The sequence below is a fragment of the Amblyomma americanum genome, chromosome 1 (assembly GCF_052857255.1).
Source record: "Amblyomma americanum isolate KBUSLIRL-KWMA chromosome 1, ASM5285725v1, whole genome shotgun sequence".
NCBI lineage: Eukaryota > Metazoa > Arthropoda > Arachnida > Ixodida > Ixodidae > Amblyomma > Amblyomma americanum.
This window is the reverse complement of record NC_135497.1, coordinates 192,087,640-192,104,159: the sequence shown is the minus strand read 5'-3', so window position 1 is coordinate 192,104,159 and position 16,520 is coordinate 192,087,640. Positions and strand designations below refer to the sequence as shown.

General features: G+C 46.8%; 1 protein-coding gene across 1 annotated transcript in view; it reads left to right on the top strand.

Annotated features, from left to right (window-relative positions):
- The first annotated feature begins 7,598 nt into the window (after window positions 1-7,598).
- Window positions 7,599-16,520, top strand: part of LOC144094340 (uncharacterized) — a 194,150-nt gene continuing 185,228 nt past the window's right edge. The window contains exon 1 of the mRNA XM_077628316.1: window positions 7,599-7,913. Coding sequence (XP_077484442.1) covers window positions 7,687-7,913 — 227 coding nt within the window. The 5' untranslated portion in view covers window positions 7,599-7,686. The remainder of the gene's footprint in view (window positions 7,914-16,520) is intronic.

The following is a 16,520-nucleotide window of genomic DNA, read 5'->3' as shown; positions in this document are numbered from 1 at the left end:
GCACTGAACTGCTGCTAGCGGTGCTGGACTTGACTGCCCTGTTTTACAATACTGAAGTCATAAAAAGCTATCTACTTTCTGCTTTCACGAAAGAAGTGTTGATGTTTAAGACGCAGATGACATGATATCCGACCCACGCACGTCCCTCACTATACTGCTGCAGTTCATCTGCACTTGCACTACAGTGAACGCAAGGCGGCCAGAGGACTTAAGCTGCACTAGGCGCGCACTTTAGCAAAACGAATACAGTTGCGCATCGGGCGCACATGAGAGTGGAAAATCCAATGTGAAAGTGCTGCAAGCCTTGAACTGGCGTAGAATGTGCACGGCCAAATCGAACGTACTTTCGAAATGGGCGCTTCTTCGGCCCAACGAGAGCAAAAAGTGTCGATGATATTTTAGTTTGCAAGCACTAACCCGATGGGTACCGACCCCGAACAAAATCGCCCGTTGTCTGTTCGCAGCTGGCCTAGCGCGAGTGCTCCGTCCGCGTTGTTTTTGTTTCGTAGTAAGCGATGGCACATATCTACGGAGGGGGACTGGAAGGAAGGAAGGCCTCAGACGTTGCTGGCACATACTAACTACGGGGGAGTGGCCAAGCTACAGGCGGTTAATTGCTGGATACAGGAAAGTTTTGACAGGAAAAGGAGTGGTAATAGGATGTAGCCTGATAGATTGGAAGACGGAAGGACAGGGGTCCTGTTAACTTGGAGATCGAAGACGGGGCAATGGCTTAATGTGAATAATAGTATACAATGCCTGTAATGTTTCAATGTCGTACTGACTGAGAGCGGGAAGAAGAAATTAGAATGGGAGGCGCTGCGTTTCTTGAAGAACATTTTGCACAGCAGAGCGCACACTCCTGTCGCTTCGTCCAAGCAAAGAAGCGCCAATGGAAAGAACAACCGCGGAAGACACAGGCAAGCCCAGTTGATGAAATGGAATTTGCAAAAGGCGCTTCCTCAAATGAGAGAAGCGGCGGCAGAACAGCAGGAAGTGATCTATTGTCTCAGTTCGGCACAAAAAGGACACAGTGGGGAAGCCGCCAGGCCAGATCTGTGAAGGTAGAAATTTAGAAGGGGAACCCGCCAACACAAGCGCGTGAAAGAGACCTCTAGTCTGCGTGAGCGCCAGTCTTTGCTACTCCAAGGATGCAGAAGATGCTGATATTCGGGAGGTGATGTAGGAGCCGAGGCAGCAAATTCCTGAAATATTGTGTAACTGCGAAACCTCACCGAAGCCGTATATGCACACGTTGGCAGGACAGCAACAACTGGGCCGCAGAGAGCGGCTCTTGCTAAGGAATCTGCAACCTCATTTAAGTGAAAACCCATGTGACCTGGTACCCAAAGCAACCTTACCGAACTTACATGCAGCGGAATAAGGAACTTAAAGAGGCATAATGCCCGAGACTCAGTGGGTGAGGATAAGGAAGAGCAAATGGACAGAGAGTCTGTCATAACCACAACCTGGGAAACGGTAGTTTCTAATTTTCGTAAGGCTAAGATTACTGCTAATAATTCAGCCAGAAAAATTGGAGTGAAGTCAGGAAGACGGAGAGAAAAAGACCAATCCAGTGAAGGCGAAAAAATTCCCACACGAGCCTTCTCGCGATCCTGCGAGGCATCGGTAGCAATAAGAACATGAGAGGGAAAGGACCATAGGTGGTCCTGCAACAGACCCTGAAGAAGCGGGAAGGGCTGCAGCTTTGCTTTCGATGGGAAAATGTCATCGAATTAAATCTGGACAGATGATGAGTTGTTATACAATTGGCTGACATCTGTGAAATGAATATTTATGGGATCAAGGAGGGACTGCGCGTAGCATATCTGCGGGGTATGAAAACGAGACCAGGCAGCACTAAAAAAGGCGGAAGGTTGACAAAGAAATATTATACTGGAAGCGTGAAGAGGTTAGTCGCACAATTTTAAAAATGTTTGAACTGTTAAAAGGCGAAACCTAGCTGATAACGATGGCATTCGCGCCTCAAGGTGCAGAACAGCATTGGCGACATATTTTGGAAGCCCAAGACAAAGGCGCAACGCCACACGCTCCAACAGCACAAGAGGGCGAAGTTTATAGGCAGGAGCTCCCAAGAATAAAACACACCCGAACTCCAAATTTGGGCGGACGTACATTTTATAAATCATCAGAAGTGTATGCCTTCTCATGCCTGAGCTAGCACTGCAAAGCCTACGCAGGATGCCAATGGCCCGAACTCCTTTTGCAGAAAGTTGCTAAATGTGTGGCCGCCAGGATAGAGAAGAGTCGTATATTATTCCGACATACTTCGCCGTCTGAACTTGGGGTATTATGTTATTTCTATAGACCAGGCAGATATTTACAGGAACAGAAACTGGAAATACTAACAATGCGCATTTCTTCACATTAAGGGACAGATGAATTCTCCCTAACCAGTTGTCAAGAAAATTGAGGAAATTTTGCAGGGTTGGGTAAAGAGTGTGAATGTCACCTGCTGTTTCAAAAAAATGCTATATCGTCGGAGTACACATGAGTTTTCACATTTTTATATGCATAGAATTGAGCTGAGAAAAATGTTAAAAAGAACAGGTGAGAGAACTGATCCTTGCGGTACACCTCTTGTCTGTGGAAATCTCCTTGAGGAAACACCATTTTGGCAGCTGTAAAATTCTCTATTTTCCAAAAAAGCAGAAATTCAGGCTACAAAATAGCTTGGGAAGTTAAGTTCCTGTAATCTTAGTAATAGAGTCGAGTGTTCAACGCTGTCGTTTGCTTTACTGACATCCAAGGTGACAAGCGCAGAAAACTGTTTTCTATTGCGAGCTAATTTAATACGACTCTCTAGGTCAGTATGAACACACCAAATTGAACAACCCGGCCTGAAACCAATTTGACATGGATTCAATATAGCATTTTCTGAAATGAATGACATGACACGGCTAAGAAGGACCCTTTCCATCAATTTTACTAGGTTTGATGTTAAGGAAATAGGGTGTATATTGTCTAAAGTTAAGCCCTCCCCTTGCTTTTTAAGCAGTGGTACTATTTCAGCAAGACGCCACTCGTGCGGTATCCAAGGACGTTTAATAGAATGGTTAACTAGAGCCAACAGGTCTGCAGGAGATTCATTCGACAAAATTTTGATCATAGATGAGGTGACCTTATCGGGGCCAGGAGCCGCTGGGGATAAGCGCAGGACAATTTGCGACAGCTCAGGCATAGAGACCTCAGTGAAATCACTTGAAGTGCATGTAAATATAGTAGGAGAAGGTAAGGCAGATGTAAAGCGAAGCTCTAAGTCACACGCAATATCCTCCAAGGCCTTTGCGATGTCAGCAGGGGACTGAACGAAGGATTCAATGTTGGCAGCCGGTGAAATCACCTTGTCGCACCTCATGAAATTAAAGAAAGCTCGTTTATTTCCTGATTGTGAAAGAAAATCGTAATGATTTGTATTATACTCCTCCTTTGCACGGGCGACGGTGCGCTTAAATGTTGCTGCAACATACTTATTATCCAACCAATTTTTTGGGCATTGATTGATGAGAAGTTTCTTCGAAGCTGCTTTCCGTCGTCTATATGCACGCATGCACTCAGCATTCCACCAATTGTTCGCGATTGCACCCTTGGTTCTCTTAACCAAAAATTCAGACTTTTGCCTTGCATGATCCAGTACTGAACACAGATGTGCAGCCTTGCTTTCGGCACTTGTCTGAGCGCAAGTGTCTGAAGTGATTTGGAGGGCTGATTTTAGCGTGTCTTTAAAGCAACTGTAATTTATTAACGTGCACTGATGTCTCTCAGGAAGAGTTAATTTACACGCAAACTTGAAACTAATCGGTAGATGATCACTGTTTGTTGCAGTGTCAACAGGCGCCCTAGACATAACAGAGACTCCTGGGGAGGAAAAAGTTAAATCCAAGGAAGAGCGGCATTGGCTCCGAACAAACGTAGGCAATCCGGAATTGTTGCAAATCAAGTTGTTGTCAGAAGCCCAATCAAATAGTCTAGAACCAAAGCTGTCTGTTTTAAACCCCCATGTCACATGGTGCGAATTGAACTCTCCAAGTAATAGAACCTGAGATCGGCTACTAGACATGAGTGAGTCAAGGGGCCGAGTGTCACGCACACCAGACGGGAAATATGCATTAGCTACCGTAAAGGACTGTTGACCTGGGACGCTGAGGTCAACCGCAAGGATTTCACATTCATTGTCCGCATATTGGAAAGAAATGCATGCCCTGTGGTAAAACTTTGTAGAGATGAGCACTAACAACCCTCCCCCTCGTGATGACCGGTCAAGCCGGAACGGACAGTAATTCTTGAGATGATAATTGAAATTTGAAGTTGGCCATGTTTCCTGTAAAGCAACTAAATCTGGTAGAAGCTGATTGCATAGGCAATTTAAATCTGTTGAACATGAGAATATAGATCGACAATTCCACTGTAGTACACTTAAGAACCCTATCATGGCGGGAGTGCCGCAGCCGCGACTGCCTTTTCTAGAATCCTGGTCTTAGCATTTTGACTTGCGTTACTTTTCTTTGTCTTTGACTGGGGGCAAGATGGGCCTGCAATATTCAGAGCAGACCCACTTCGTTTCTGGGCGCGGAGATCAGACTCCATATCCATACAGTCCATAGAGGATGCGTCCATAACGCTGGTCAAAGGAGAGGCCTGAGAGGTCTTTTGTTGCTCACATTATTTTTGGCCCTGTGGAGCGGAATCGATTACTACAGAAGGAGGGGTAGCTTCCGAAGCCAAAGAAGACAAGAACGCAGCGGTGGACGCCTGCAGGAGATTGGTCATCTGAGCAGCTATGACCTGCGAAATGCACGTGGACACGGTTTCCATAATGCGATCCATTGCATTTGCCACAGCTTTCTCAACTGCCGCTGTAATAGCCTGGGACCAACTAGAATCCATTATGGGTGGGCATTTGGCGGCCACACTAGAGTAGCTTCAGGCTCTCCTTGACTGCGGCAAAAGCTTCTCTCCGCGTGCATCTGCGCTTGTCTATAACCTCGAGCACCTGAACGTCTTGTGCTCGTGCAGGACAGTCAGGTAAATCAGCAGGGTGAGCACCGCTACACAAGCAACATTTCTCTTGCTGTTCAGGACATTCCTCTCTGCAATGACGTTCCCCACAGGCACAGCAGCGTAATGCCGATTTGCAGGCTTTGCCGCTGTGGCCAAATCGCCAGCAGTTTGGACACTGAAGGGGCCGAGAGTTAAAGGCACCTACTCGAAAAACCAATGGCCACACCCTAATCTCTGACGGGCAAAATATTCCTGCAAATGTGGCAATGACGGGCTCTACAGGAATTTTTACTCCGTCAACCATCCTTCTGCATCGATGCACAGCAATCGCTCCTGCAGGCAACAGGTTCTCAAGCGTTTCCGCAGGGCTCAATCGAGAGTCGACCCCTCGGACCAAGCCCTTGGAACATGCTAGATGAGGCGGAATGAATGCGCTCACCGGGTGGTTGGCGAAGGTCGTACACTTTAGCAGGTCTTCAATACAGTCTTTATCCGGCGACCTGCACAAAATACCACCCCTGCCGAACTGCCGGACATCGGTAATGTGCATAAAGTGCTTCGATGTGGACTGAAGGGCCGCCTGCACTGCCTCCGGGTTGTTCAGTTGGATAGCGCCCCCATCGGGAGGCACTAAAGCGACCGGAAACCTCGAAACACCACTGCGGAAAAAGAGATCAATTGGGAGCTGGTATTGAGGAATAGATGCCGACCAAGGGAAAACCCCTGGCCGGGAGAACTAGACATTAAGCTCTCGTCCCGCGCCCGATCACCCCAGAACATTAGCAAGCAGGCACAGACAAAAAGAAGGAGAATTTAGGAAGCTAGCGCAACACCGCCAGATACTTAGGCGCTGCCCCGAAGCCTGGGTTGCTGGGCCACGTCACACGAGCACGACCCACTCCTGCTGCTGCTAGAACCGGAGAACCCTGAACATTGGAGCCTATAAGAAGGAAGGAAGGAAGGAAGGAAGGAAGGAAGGAAGGAAGGAAGGAAGGAAGGAAGGCCTCAGACGTTGCTGGCACATCCCACTACGGGGGAGTGGCCAAGACACAGGCGGTAAATTACTGGAAACCGGAAAGTTTTGACGGAAAAAGGAGTGGTAATAGTATGTAGTCTGAGAGATTGGAAGAGGGAAGGAAAGGGGTTCAGTTAACTTGGAGATCAAAGACGGGACAATTGCTTAATGTGCATAATAGTACACAATGCCTGTAATGTTGCAATGTCTTACTGTCTGAGAGCGGGAAAAAGAAATTAGAATGGGAGTCGCTGCGTTTCTTGAAGAAAATTTTGCACAGCAGAGCGCACACTCCTGTCGCTTCGTCCAAGCAAAGAAGCGCCATTGGAAAAAACAACCGCGGAAGACACAGGCAAGCCCAGTTGATGAACTGGAATTTGCAAAAGACGCTTCCTCAAATGAGAAAAGCGGCGGCAGAACAGCAGGAAGTGATCTATTGTCTCAGGTTCGGCACAAAAAGGGCACAGTGGGGAAGCTGCCAGGCCAGATCTGTGAAGGTAGAAATTTAGAAGGGGAACCCGGCAACGCAAGCGCGTGAAAGAGACCTCTAGTCTGCGTGAGCGCCAGTCTTTGCTTCTACAAGGATGCAGAAGATGCTGATATTCGGGAGATGATGTAAGAGCCGAGGCAGCAAATTCCTGAAATATTGTGTAGCTGCGAAACCTCACCGCAGCTGTATATGCACACGATGGCAGGACAGCAATAATTGGGCCGCTGAGAGAGGTTCTTGCTAAGGAATCTGCAACCTCATTTAAGTGAAAGCCCATGTGACCGGGTACCCAAAGCAACCTTACCGAATTTAGAAGGAGTGGAATCAGGAACTTAAAAAGGCGTAATGGCCGAGAGTCAGTGGGTGAGGATAAGGAAGAGCAAATGGACAGAGAGTCTGTCATAACCACGACCTGGGAAACGGTAGATTCTAATTTTCGTAAGGCTAAGATTACTGCCAATAATTCAGCCAGAAAAATTGGAGTGAAGTCAGGAAGACGGAGAGAAAAAGACCAATCCAGTGAAGGCGAAAAAATTCCCACGCCTGCCTTTTCGCGATCCTGCGAGGCATCGGTAGCAATAAGAACATGAGAGGGAAAGGACCTTAGGTGGTCCTGCAATAGACCCCGAAGAAGCGGGAAGGGCTGCAGCTTTGCAGTCGATGGGAAAATGTCATCGAATTCAATCTGGACAGATGAGGAGTTGTTATATATTTGGCGGACATCTGTGTAATGAATAATCTGTGTGTGAATCTGTGTGTGAGCCTATAAGATGGTCCCGTGGCACTGCCAGCCCATCGTCGTCTTCTACGCAGCACAGGTCTGTGCTTGCGATCTGATTCAAATGCATTAAACCATCTATCTTGTTTTTTTTTAATTTGATACTTATTTATTGACCGAGGCTCTTCTGCATAAACCGCCGGAAATACGACGCGTACACAAGGGTGCAACCAGAGAATCCCTTTCATATCCTTTATAAATCCTATTATTCGTCCTGTATGCCTTCGAGTTTCACCCGTGATTTTCACGGTGATCGCGCAGTATCAACTCCCGTAGAAGTGGAAGACGTTTGATACCGTTCGCGCGCCCGTGCTTGCTATTGCTTTATTTGACTCCAACTATTGCACTGCTTTAGCGGCCTGTAAACGACAGTGTGCTGTCATGTCAAGCATCTCCGTCTCATCGGTGGAGGAATTGGATTCACCGTTCCCTCGCCGCTTCTCCCAGCCCCCGGAGCTGCTCGTTGACAGCCCGGTAGCCCACACTCAATTGTGGAGGTCATACAGCGAGCCCGCACTCTGGAGGGCTTCATGGCCGGTAGAAGACAGATGGCCCCCGCCAGCGCTCAAGCATTTTCACATCGAGCGGCTACGTTTTGCCGCAGACGAGTAAGGCTCAATCTACAACTCTGTCTTTTGAATAATGATCGTGTTACGTCAATTTGTGACGTTTTATTGGTTCGTAAGAAGGTGTCATATACAGGCATAACATGCCCAGTTACGTCATACCGTAAGAGAGATGACTTCGCTGAGGGCTCGCTTTCTTGGTACGCTACAGATAGTAATACGTAAGCCTAACATGCCCAATTACGTTATACCATAAGAGATGACTTCTCTGTGTGCCGGCTTTCCTGGTTCCTAAGAGGTAGTCATCTGTAAGAGTAGAACACAGCTCCGTAAGAGAGATGACTTCGCAGAATTCGGGCTTCCTTGGTTCGTAAGAGGTGGACGTGTGTAAGAATACCATGCACAGCTACGTTATATCTTAAGAGAGATGACATCTCTCCGGGGCGGCTTTCTTGGTTCATAAGAGGTCTTCATCTGTAGGCCTAACATGGCCAGTTCCGTAAGAGAGATGACTTCCCAGAATGCCGGCTTTCTTGGTTTGTAAGAGACGGTCACGTGTAAGAATAACATGCCCAGATACGTTATATCGTAACAGGGATAACTTCGCTAAGGGCGGGCTTTCTTGGTTCATAAGAGGTGGCCATGCGTAAGAATAACATGCCCAGCTACGTTATATCGTAAAAGAGATGACTTCGCTGCGGGCCGGATTTCTTGGTTCGTAAGAGGTAGTCATCTGCAAGCCTAACATGCCCGGGTACGTTATACCGTAAGGGAGATGACTTCGCTCAGGGCCGACTTTCTTGGTTCGTAAGAGGCATTCATCAGTAAGCCTGACATGGCCAGTTCCGTAAGAGCGACGTCTTCACAGAATGCCGGCTTTCTTCGTTCGTAAGAGGTGGCCATGTGTAAGAATGATATGACCAGCTACGTTATATCGTAAGAGAGATGACTTAACAGAATGCCGGCTTTTTTGGTTCCTAAGAGGTATTGATCTGTATGACTAACATGCCCAATTCCGCAAGAGAGACGACTTCGCAGAATGCCGGCTTTCTTTGTTCGTAAGAGGTGGCCATGTGTAAGAATAACATGCCCAGCTACATTATATCGTAAGAGAGATGACTTCCCTGAGGGGCAACTTTCTTCTTTCGTAAGAGGTAGTCACCTGACAGCCTAACATGCCCACTTACAATATACCGTAAGAGAGATGGCTTCGCTCAGGGCCGGCTTTCTTGGTTCGTAAGAGATAATCATCTCACAGCCGAGCTTGCCCAGCTACATTATACCGTAAGGAAGATGACTTCAATGAGGGCGGACTATCTTGATTCGTAAGAGTTAGTCATCTGACAGCCTAACATGCCGAGTTACGTTATACCGTTAGAGAGATGACTTCCCAGAGGGCCGGTTTTCTTGGTTCGTAAGAAGTAGACATCTCACAGCGGAGCTTGCCCAGTTATGTTATACCTTAAGAGAGATGACTTCGCTCAGGGCTGACTTTCTTGGCTCGTAAAAAGTATTCATCTGTTAGCCTAACATGCCCACTTCCGTAAGAGAGATTGCGTCGCAGAATGCCGGCTTCCTTGGTTCGTAAGAGGTGGCCATGAGTAAGAATAACACGTCCAGCTACGTTACATCGTAATAGAGATCACTTCGTTGAGGGTCGGCTTTCTTGGTTCGTAAGAGGTAGTCACCTGACAGCCTAACATGCCCATTTGCGTTATACCGCAATAGAGAGGACTTCCCTGAGGGCCAACTTTCTTGGTTGGAAAGAGGTGGTCATCGACAGACTAACATGAGCAGTTACATTATACCCTGAGATGACTTCGATCAAGGCTGGCATTCTTGTTTGGTAAGAGGTAGTCATCTCACAACTGAGCTTGCCCAGTTACGTTATACCGTAAGAGAAATGAGTACCCTGAGGGCCGAATTTCTTGCTTCGAAAGAGATAGTCACCTCACAGTAGAGCTTGCTCAGCTACGTTGTACCATAAGAGAGGTGACTTCCCTGAGGGCCGGTTTACTTAGTTTGTAAGAGGCAGTCCTCTCAAAGCCGTGCTTGACCAGTTATGTTATACCGTAAAAGAGATGACTATGCTCAGGGCCAGCTTTCATGGCTCGTAAGAGATATTAATCTGTTAGCCTAACATGCCCAGTTCCGTAAGAGAGATTTCATCGCAGAATGCGGGCTTCCTTGGTTCGCAAGGGGTAGCCATATGTAAGAATAACATGCCCAGCTACATTACATCGTAAACGAGATGACTTCCCTGCGGGCCGACTATCAAGGTTCGTAAGAGGTGGTCATCGACAGCCTATCAAGATCAGATACGCTATACCGTAAGAGAGATGACTTCGCTCAGTACTGGCTTTCTTGGTTCGTAAGAGGTAGTCATCTCACAGCCGAGCTTGCCCAGTTACGTTATACCGTTAGAGAGATGACTTCCGTGATGGCCGGTTTCCTTGGCTTGTAAGAGGTGCTGGCCGTTATGTTATACATTAAGAGAGATTACTTCCCTCTGGGCCGGCTTTCTTGGCTCGTAACTGGTATTCATCTGGTAGCCTAACATGACCAGTTCCGTAAGAAAGATTTCATCGCAGAATGCCGGCTTTCTTGGTTTGTAAGAGGTGGCCGTGTGTAATAATAACATGCCCAGCTACGTTACATCGCAAGAGAGATTACTTCGCTGAGGGCCGGCTTTTTTGGCTCGTAAGAGGTCGTCATCTCACAACCGAGCTTGTCAAGTTATGCTATACCGTAAGAAAGATGACTTCGCTCAGGGCTGGCTTCCCTGGTTCGTAAGCGGTATTCTTCTGTACGCATAACATGCCCAGTTCCGTATCAGAGGACTTTGCCGAATGCCGCCTTTCTTTGTTCGTAAGGGGTGGGCATGTTTAAGAATAACATGCCAGGCTACGCTATACCGTAAGAGAGATGACTTCGCTGAGAACTAACTTTCTTGTTTCGTAAGAGGTAGTCATCTCACAGCCGAGCTTGTCCAGTTACGTTATACCGTAAGAGAGATGACTTTGCTCAGGGCCGGCTTTCTTGGTTCGTTAGAGGTAGTCATCTCACAGCCGAGCTTGCCCACTTACGTTATACCTTAAGAAAGATGACTTCGCTCAGGGCCGGCTTTCTTTGTACGTAAGAGGTAGTCATCGAGAGCCTAACATGCCCAGTTACGTTGTACCGTAAGAGATATAACTTCCCTTAGGGCCGACTTTCTTGGTTCGGAAGAGGTAGTCATCTGACAGCCTAACATGCCCAGTTACGTTATACCGCAAAAGAGATGACTTCCCTGAGGGCCGACTTTCTTGGTTCATAAGAGGTGGTCATCGAGAGCCTAACATGCCCAGTTACGTTGTACCGTAAGAGATATAACTTCCCTTAGGGCCGACTTTCTTGGTTCGGAAGAGGTAGTCATCTGACAGCCTAACATGCCCAGTTACGTTATACCGTAAGAGAGATGACTTCGCTGAGTGCCGGCTTTCTTGGTCGTAAGAGGTAGCCATCTCGCAGCCTGGCATCCCCAGTACGTTATACTATAAGAGAGATGACTTCCCTGAGGTCCTACTTTATTGGTTCGTAAGAGGTAGTCATCTCACAGCCGAGCTTGCCGAGTTAAGTATCACAGTAAAAGAGATGACATCGCCCAGGGCCGGCTTTCTTTGTTCGTAAGAGGTGGCCATATGTAAGAATAACATGCCAGGCAACGTTATATCGTAAGAGGGATGATTTCGCTGAGGGCTGGCTTTCTTGGTTCGTAAAGGGTAGTCATCTTATAGCCGAGCTTACCAAGTTATGTTATACCGTAAGAGAGATGACTTCGCTCAGGGCCGGCTTTCTTGGTTCGTAAAAGGTAGTCATCTCACAGCCGAGCTTGCCGGGTTAACTTATACCGTAAGAGCGATGACTTTGCTCAGGGCCGGCTTCCTTTGTTCGTGAGAGGTAGTCATCTCACAGCCGAGCTTGTCCAGTTAAGTTATACCGTAAGAGAGATGACTTGCCTGAGGGCCGGCTTTCTTGGTTCGCAAGAGGTAGTCATCCGAAAGTCTAAATGCCCAGTTACGTTATGCCGTAAGAGAGATGACTTCGCTGAGGGCCGGCTTTGTTGGTTCGTAACAGGTGGTCTTCTGACAGCCTAACATGCCCAGTTATGTTATACCGTAAGACAGATGACTTCCCAGCGGGTCGACATTCTTGGTTCTTAAGAGGTGGTCATCTGACAGCCTAACATGCCCAGTTACATTTTACAGTAAGAGAGATGACTTCCCTGAGTGCCGATTCTCTTGGCTCGTAAAAGGTAGTCATCTCAATGCCATGATTGACCAGTTACGTTATACAGTAAGAGAGATGACTTCGCTGAGGGGCTGCTTTCTTGGTTTTTAAGAGGTAGTCATCTCACAGCCGAGCTTGTCCAGTTACGTTATACCGTAAGAGAGATGACTTCGTTCAGGGCTGGCCTCGTTGGTACGTAAAAGGTATTCATCTGTAAGCCTAACATGCCCAGTTCCGTAAGAGAGGACTTTGCACAATGCCGGCTTTCTTGGTTCGTAACAGGTTACCATGTGTAAGAATACATGCCAGGCTACGTTATGTTGCAAGAGATATGACTTCGCTGTGGGCCGGCTTTCTTGGTTCGTAAGAGGTAATATATCACAGCCGAGCTTGCCCAGCTATGTTATACCTTAAGAGAGATGACTTCCCTGAAGGCCGACTTTCTCTGTTCGTAAGAGGATGTCATCTGATAGCCTAATATGTCCAGTTGCGTTATACCGTAAGAGAGATGACTTCGCTGAGGGCCGCCTTTCTTGGTTCCTTAGAGGTAGTCATCTCACAGCCCAGATCGCCCAGTTACGTGATACCGTAAGAGAGATGACTTCCCTGAGGGCCGACTTTCTCGGTTCGTAAGAGGCTATCATCTGACAGCTTAACATGTCCAGTTACGTTATACCGTAAGAGAGATGACTTTCTTGGTTCTTAAAAGGTAGTCATATCACAGCCGAGCTTGCCCAGTTATGTTATACCGTAAGAGAGATGACTTCCCTGAGGGCCGGCTTTCTTGGTTCGTAAGAGGTGGTCATCTGATAGCCTAACATGCCCAGTTATGTTATACCGTAAGACATACGACTTCCCCGCGGGCCGACTTTCTTGGTTCGTAAGAGGCAGTCATCTGACAGTTTAACATGCCCAGTTACATTATACCGTAAGAGACATGACTTCGCTGAGGGCCGGCTTTGTTGTTCTTGTAAACCAGCGCAACGGCTCGAAGCCAAACAGAAAGGGACAAAACACAGCGCTGAACTAACAACAGAATAGATTTATTCAGGACACCATGCAGTGGTTAAATACATGCTGGTATCACATAATAACAGAAAAACAGAGAAAAACAAGGCAAAATAAGAAAAAAATATCGTTTCACAGCCTATTATTGTGATTGTGCGAAAGCTTTGCCGAAGCACGTAATCTATGACATTAGGTATCCGTGTTCTTTTTCCGAGATAGCAACAGAAGGGGTTCTTATGCATTGCGTACATATCCTCAGGATTTCTGGTGCCTCAATTATCTCCCTGGTGAGCCGGTCCTTGCATTTTGCTACAATTTTACTGCTCTTGAACATTGGGCGGCATGAGCAATCACGACAGTGAATCCCGATATGGCGGACGGCATTCTTCACATTATTGTTGTGCTCCTTAATTCTTTTATTTAAACACCGACCAGTTTGGCCAACGTACGACCGACCACAAGACAGAGGAATTGAATATACCAAGCTGTCTTGGCACTGAACATATTTCTTCTCATGCTTCTTCGTGCGCACAGGAACATCGCGACGTGTTTTGTTTCGACGATTTACACGCGCACATAAGGTCCTCAATTTTACAGGGGCTGAAAACACAACATCTACTCCAGACCGTTTTCCTATTCTTTTCAAATTGTGCGATAAAACATGACTGTAACGAATTACGGATACGTTTTTTCCTCGGCTAACTTGGTTGGCAGTAGCTCCAAGTTTCAACTTCTTCAGCATTCCCTCCGCTACCGAAGTTAACAAGTGAAGCGGGTATCCTGCAGCAACAAGCCTCTCAACCTGGCATGAAAAACTGTGCGTGGTCTTATGCCTACAAGATTTTTCATGGCATTGCCGAAACAAGTTGTGGCAATGCTTCGTTTCACTAGCTTAGAGTGTGAAGAGCAGTATGGAAGTAGAGGCTTCCTGCTTCTAGGTTCAAAGGCCCAACATACATGAACATCATTAAAAAACAGAGTCAGCTCTAAAAATTTTATGGAGTCATTAACAGGCACTTCATGAGTTATTTCCAGAGGCGACAGAACGTCTACAAAGACAGAACAAAGTTTAGTCACCTCTGCAGGAACATTTTCCGGTTCACATTCAAGTAAAATGAGGTAATCATCTACAAAGCGGAACACTTTTTTAACATTTGATCCCTTGAGGCGAATATCGAGTGCTCTGTTATTCATAGCTAAATACAAATCGGTGAGCGATGGCGCTATACACGCTCCTATGCATATTCCTTTCTTTTGAATGAAAACACGCCCATCCCATTCTGCATAGGTAGACTCTAGGTAGATTTGTGTCAGTTCTAAAAAGTTTCCTACGGGAATGGCAGAAGCATTCTGAAACGCACTGGCATCATAATCGTCTATGACTTCACTAATGCGCGGTAACATTTTGTCATGAGGAATGAAGTAATACAGGTCTTTCATATCAATTGAAAAAGCGCGCACCTGCTTGCTGCTATGATTATTTTTTTGAAATTCGATTACATCGTCTGATTTTTTCACCTGATAAGGATCGTCAAAGGTCAGGAGAGTTAGGCACTTTTGTAAAAACCTACAAAGGCACTGTTGCCACGCTTTTTTCTGAAATAATCACCCGTAAAGGTATGTCTACCTTATGAGTTCTTGCTGTGAAAAACATCTCCAAGCTCAATTTTTGGCATTTATCTATTGAGGACACCAACTGCTCTAAATTGAGCCTCTTACACAACTGTTTTGCCTTCCTTTTTCTTTTACGAGGAATCTGCTTGTTCTCTCTGTGAATAAAGTGCTAATTGCTGCGTCTGATTTCTGTTTAAAGCTAACTTTTGAAAGTACTGCAAAGCCCCCTTCTTTGTCAGCGGTTAGCAAAACCAGATTGTTGTCACGCATGTATCGAACAGTCTTAGCAATCGGGAGGTTTTTCACATGAGGGATCGAACGCAGCACAACATCCACTCCGTCGGAAACACATCTACCGGCTTGCGGTTCCTCAGCTCGTCGCGCAACCCGCCTTATCATGGCAAGTAGTTCAGGAGGTTCCATTCTTGGCTCAACGGCGCACTTATGGCCAAGACGTAGGACTCGTTGGATATCCCCTGGAATATGCGCACCATCGACGTTGTGAATCTGGTTGAGCGTCCCTGCTTGCTTCTTTGGAACGCACCCTCGAAGTAGTGGAAGAAGTTGCTGCCACCAAAACTCCGTTGTGCTGCTGATGAGCCGGCTGATTTCGTGCCACTGTTGTTTAAAATGTCCTTTCTGACTTGAAGACTGAAGAAGAAGCCTCAGATGATCCTTGCATAGCCTCACCTGCGGTTGCCATTCGGACCTCAAGAACTTGCATATCCTTATGCCGCGGCTAACTGAAGGCTGAAAGCCCACAAACAAGCCCAGCACCTCGGGAGGCAGAATGCGCTTTCGAATGCAGAAGCCAAGCATTCGCGATTTACACGAAGCATTTACGATGACGGGTATGAACCGAGGCGGTTCAGTGAGACAGGACGAAGAAATAGAGCCCCTTGTACAAGAAATAAAGCTGTACATAAAGCTGGCTGGAAATAAAGCTGGCTTCGAGCCGTTGCGCTAGTTTACAAGAACTATGTCTGACCAACTCGCCCACCAGTTCATGTTGTACGGCTTTGTTGGTTCGTAAGAGGTGGTCTTCTGACAGCCTAAAATGCCCAGTTAGGTTATAACGTAAGACAGATGACTTCCCTGCGGGCCGACTTTCTTGTGTCGTAAGAGGTAGTCATCTGACAGCCTAACATGCCCAGTTACGTTATACCGTAAGAGAGATGACTTCCCTGAGTGCCGATTATCTTGGCTCGTAAGAGGTAGTCATCTCAATTCCAAGATTGACCAGTTACGTTATACAGTAAGAGAGATGACTTCGCTAAGGGGCTGCTTTCTTGGTTCGTAAGAGGTAGTCATCTCACAGCCGAGCTTGTCCAGTTACGTTATACCGTAAGAGAGATGACTTCGTTCAGGGCCGGCTTCGTTGGTACGTAAAAGGTATTCATCTGTAAGCCTAACATGCCCAGTTCCGTAAGAGAGGACTTTGCAGAATGCCGGCTTTCTTGGTTTTTAACACGTTACCATGTGTAAGTATACATGCCAGTCTACGTTATATTGCAAGAGATATGACATAGCTGTGGGCCGGCTTTCTTGGTTCGTAAGAGGTAGTATCTCACAACCGAGCTTGCCAATCTATGTTATACCTTAAGAGAGAAGACTTCCCTGAGGGCAGACTTTCTCTGTTCGTAAGAGGTTGTCATCTGACAGCCTAATATGACCAGTTGCGTTATACCGTAAGAGAGATGACTTCGCTGAGGGCCGCCTTTCTTGATTCGTAAGAGGTAGTCATCTCACAGCCGAGCT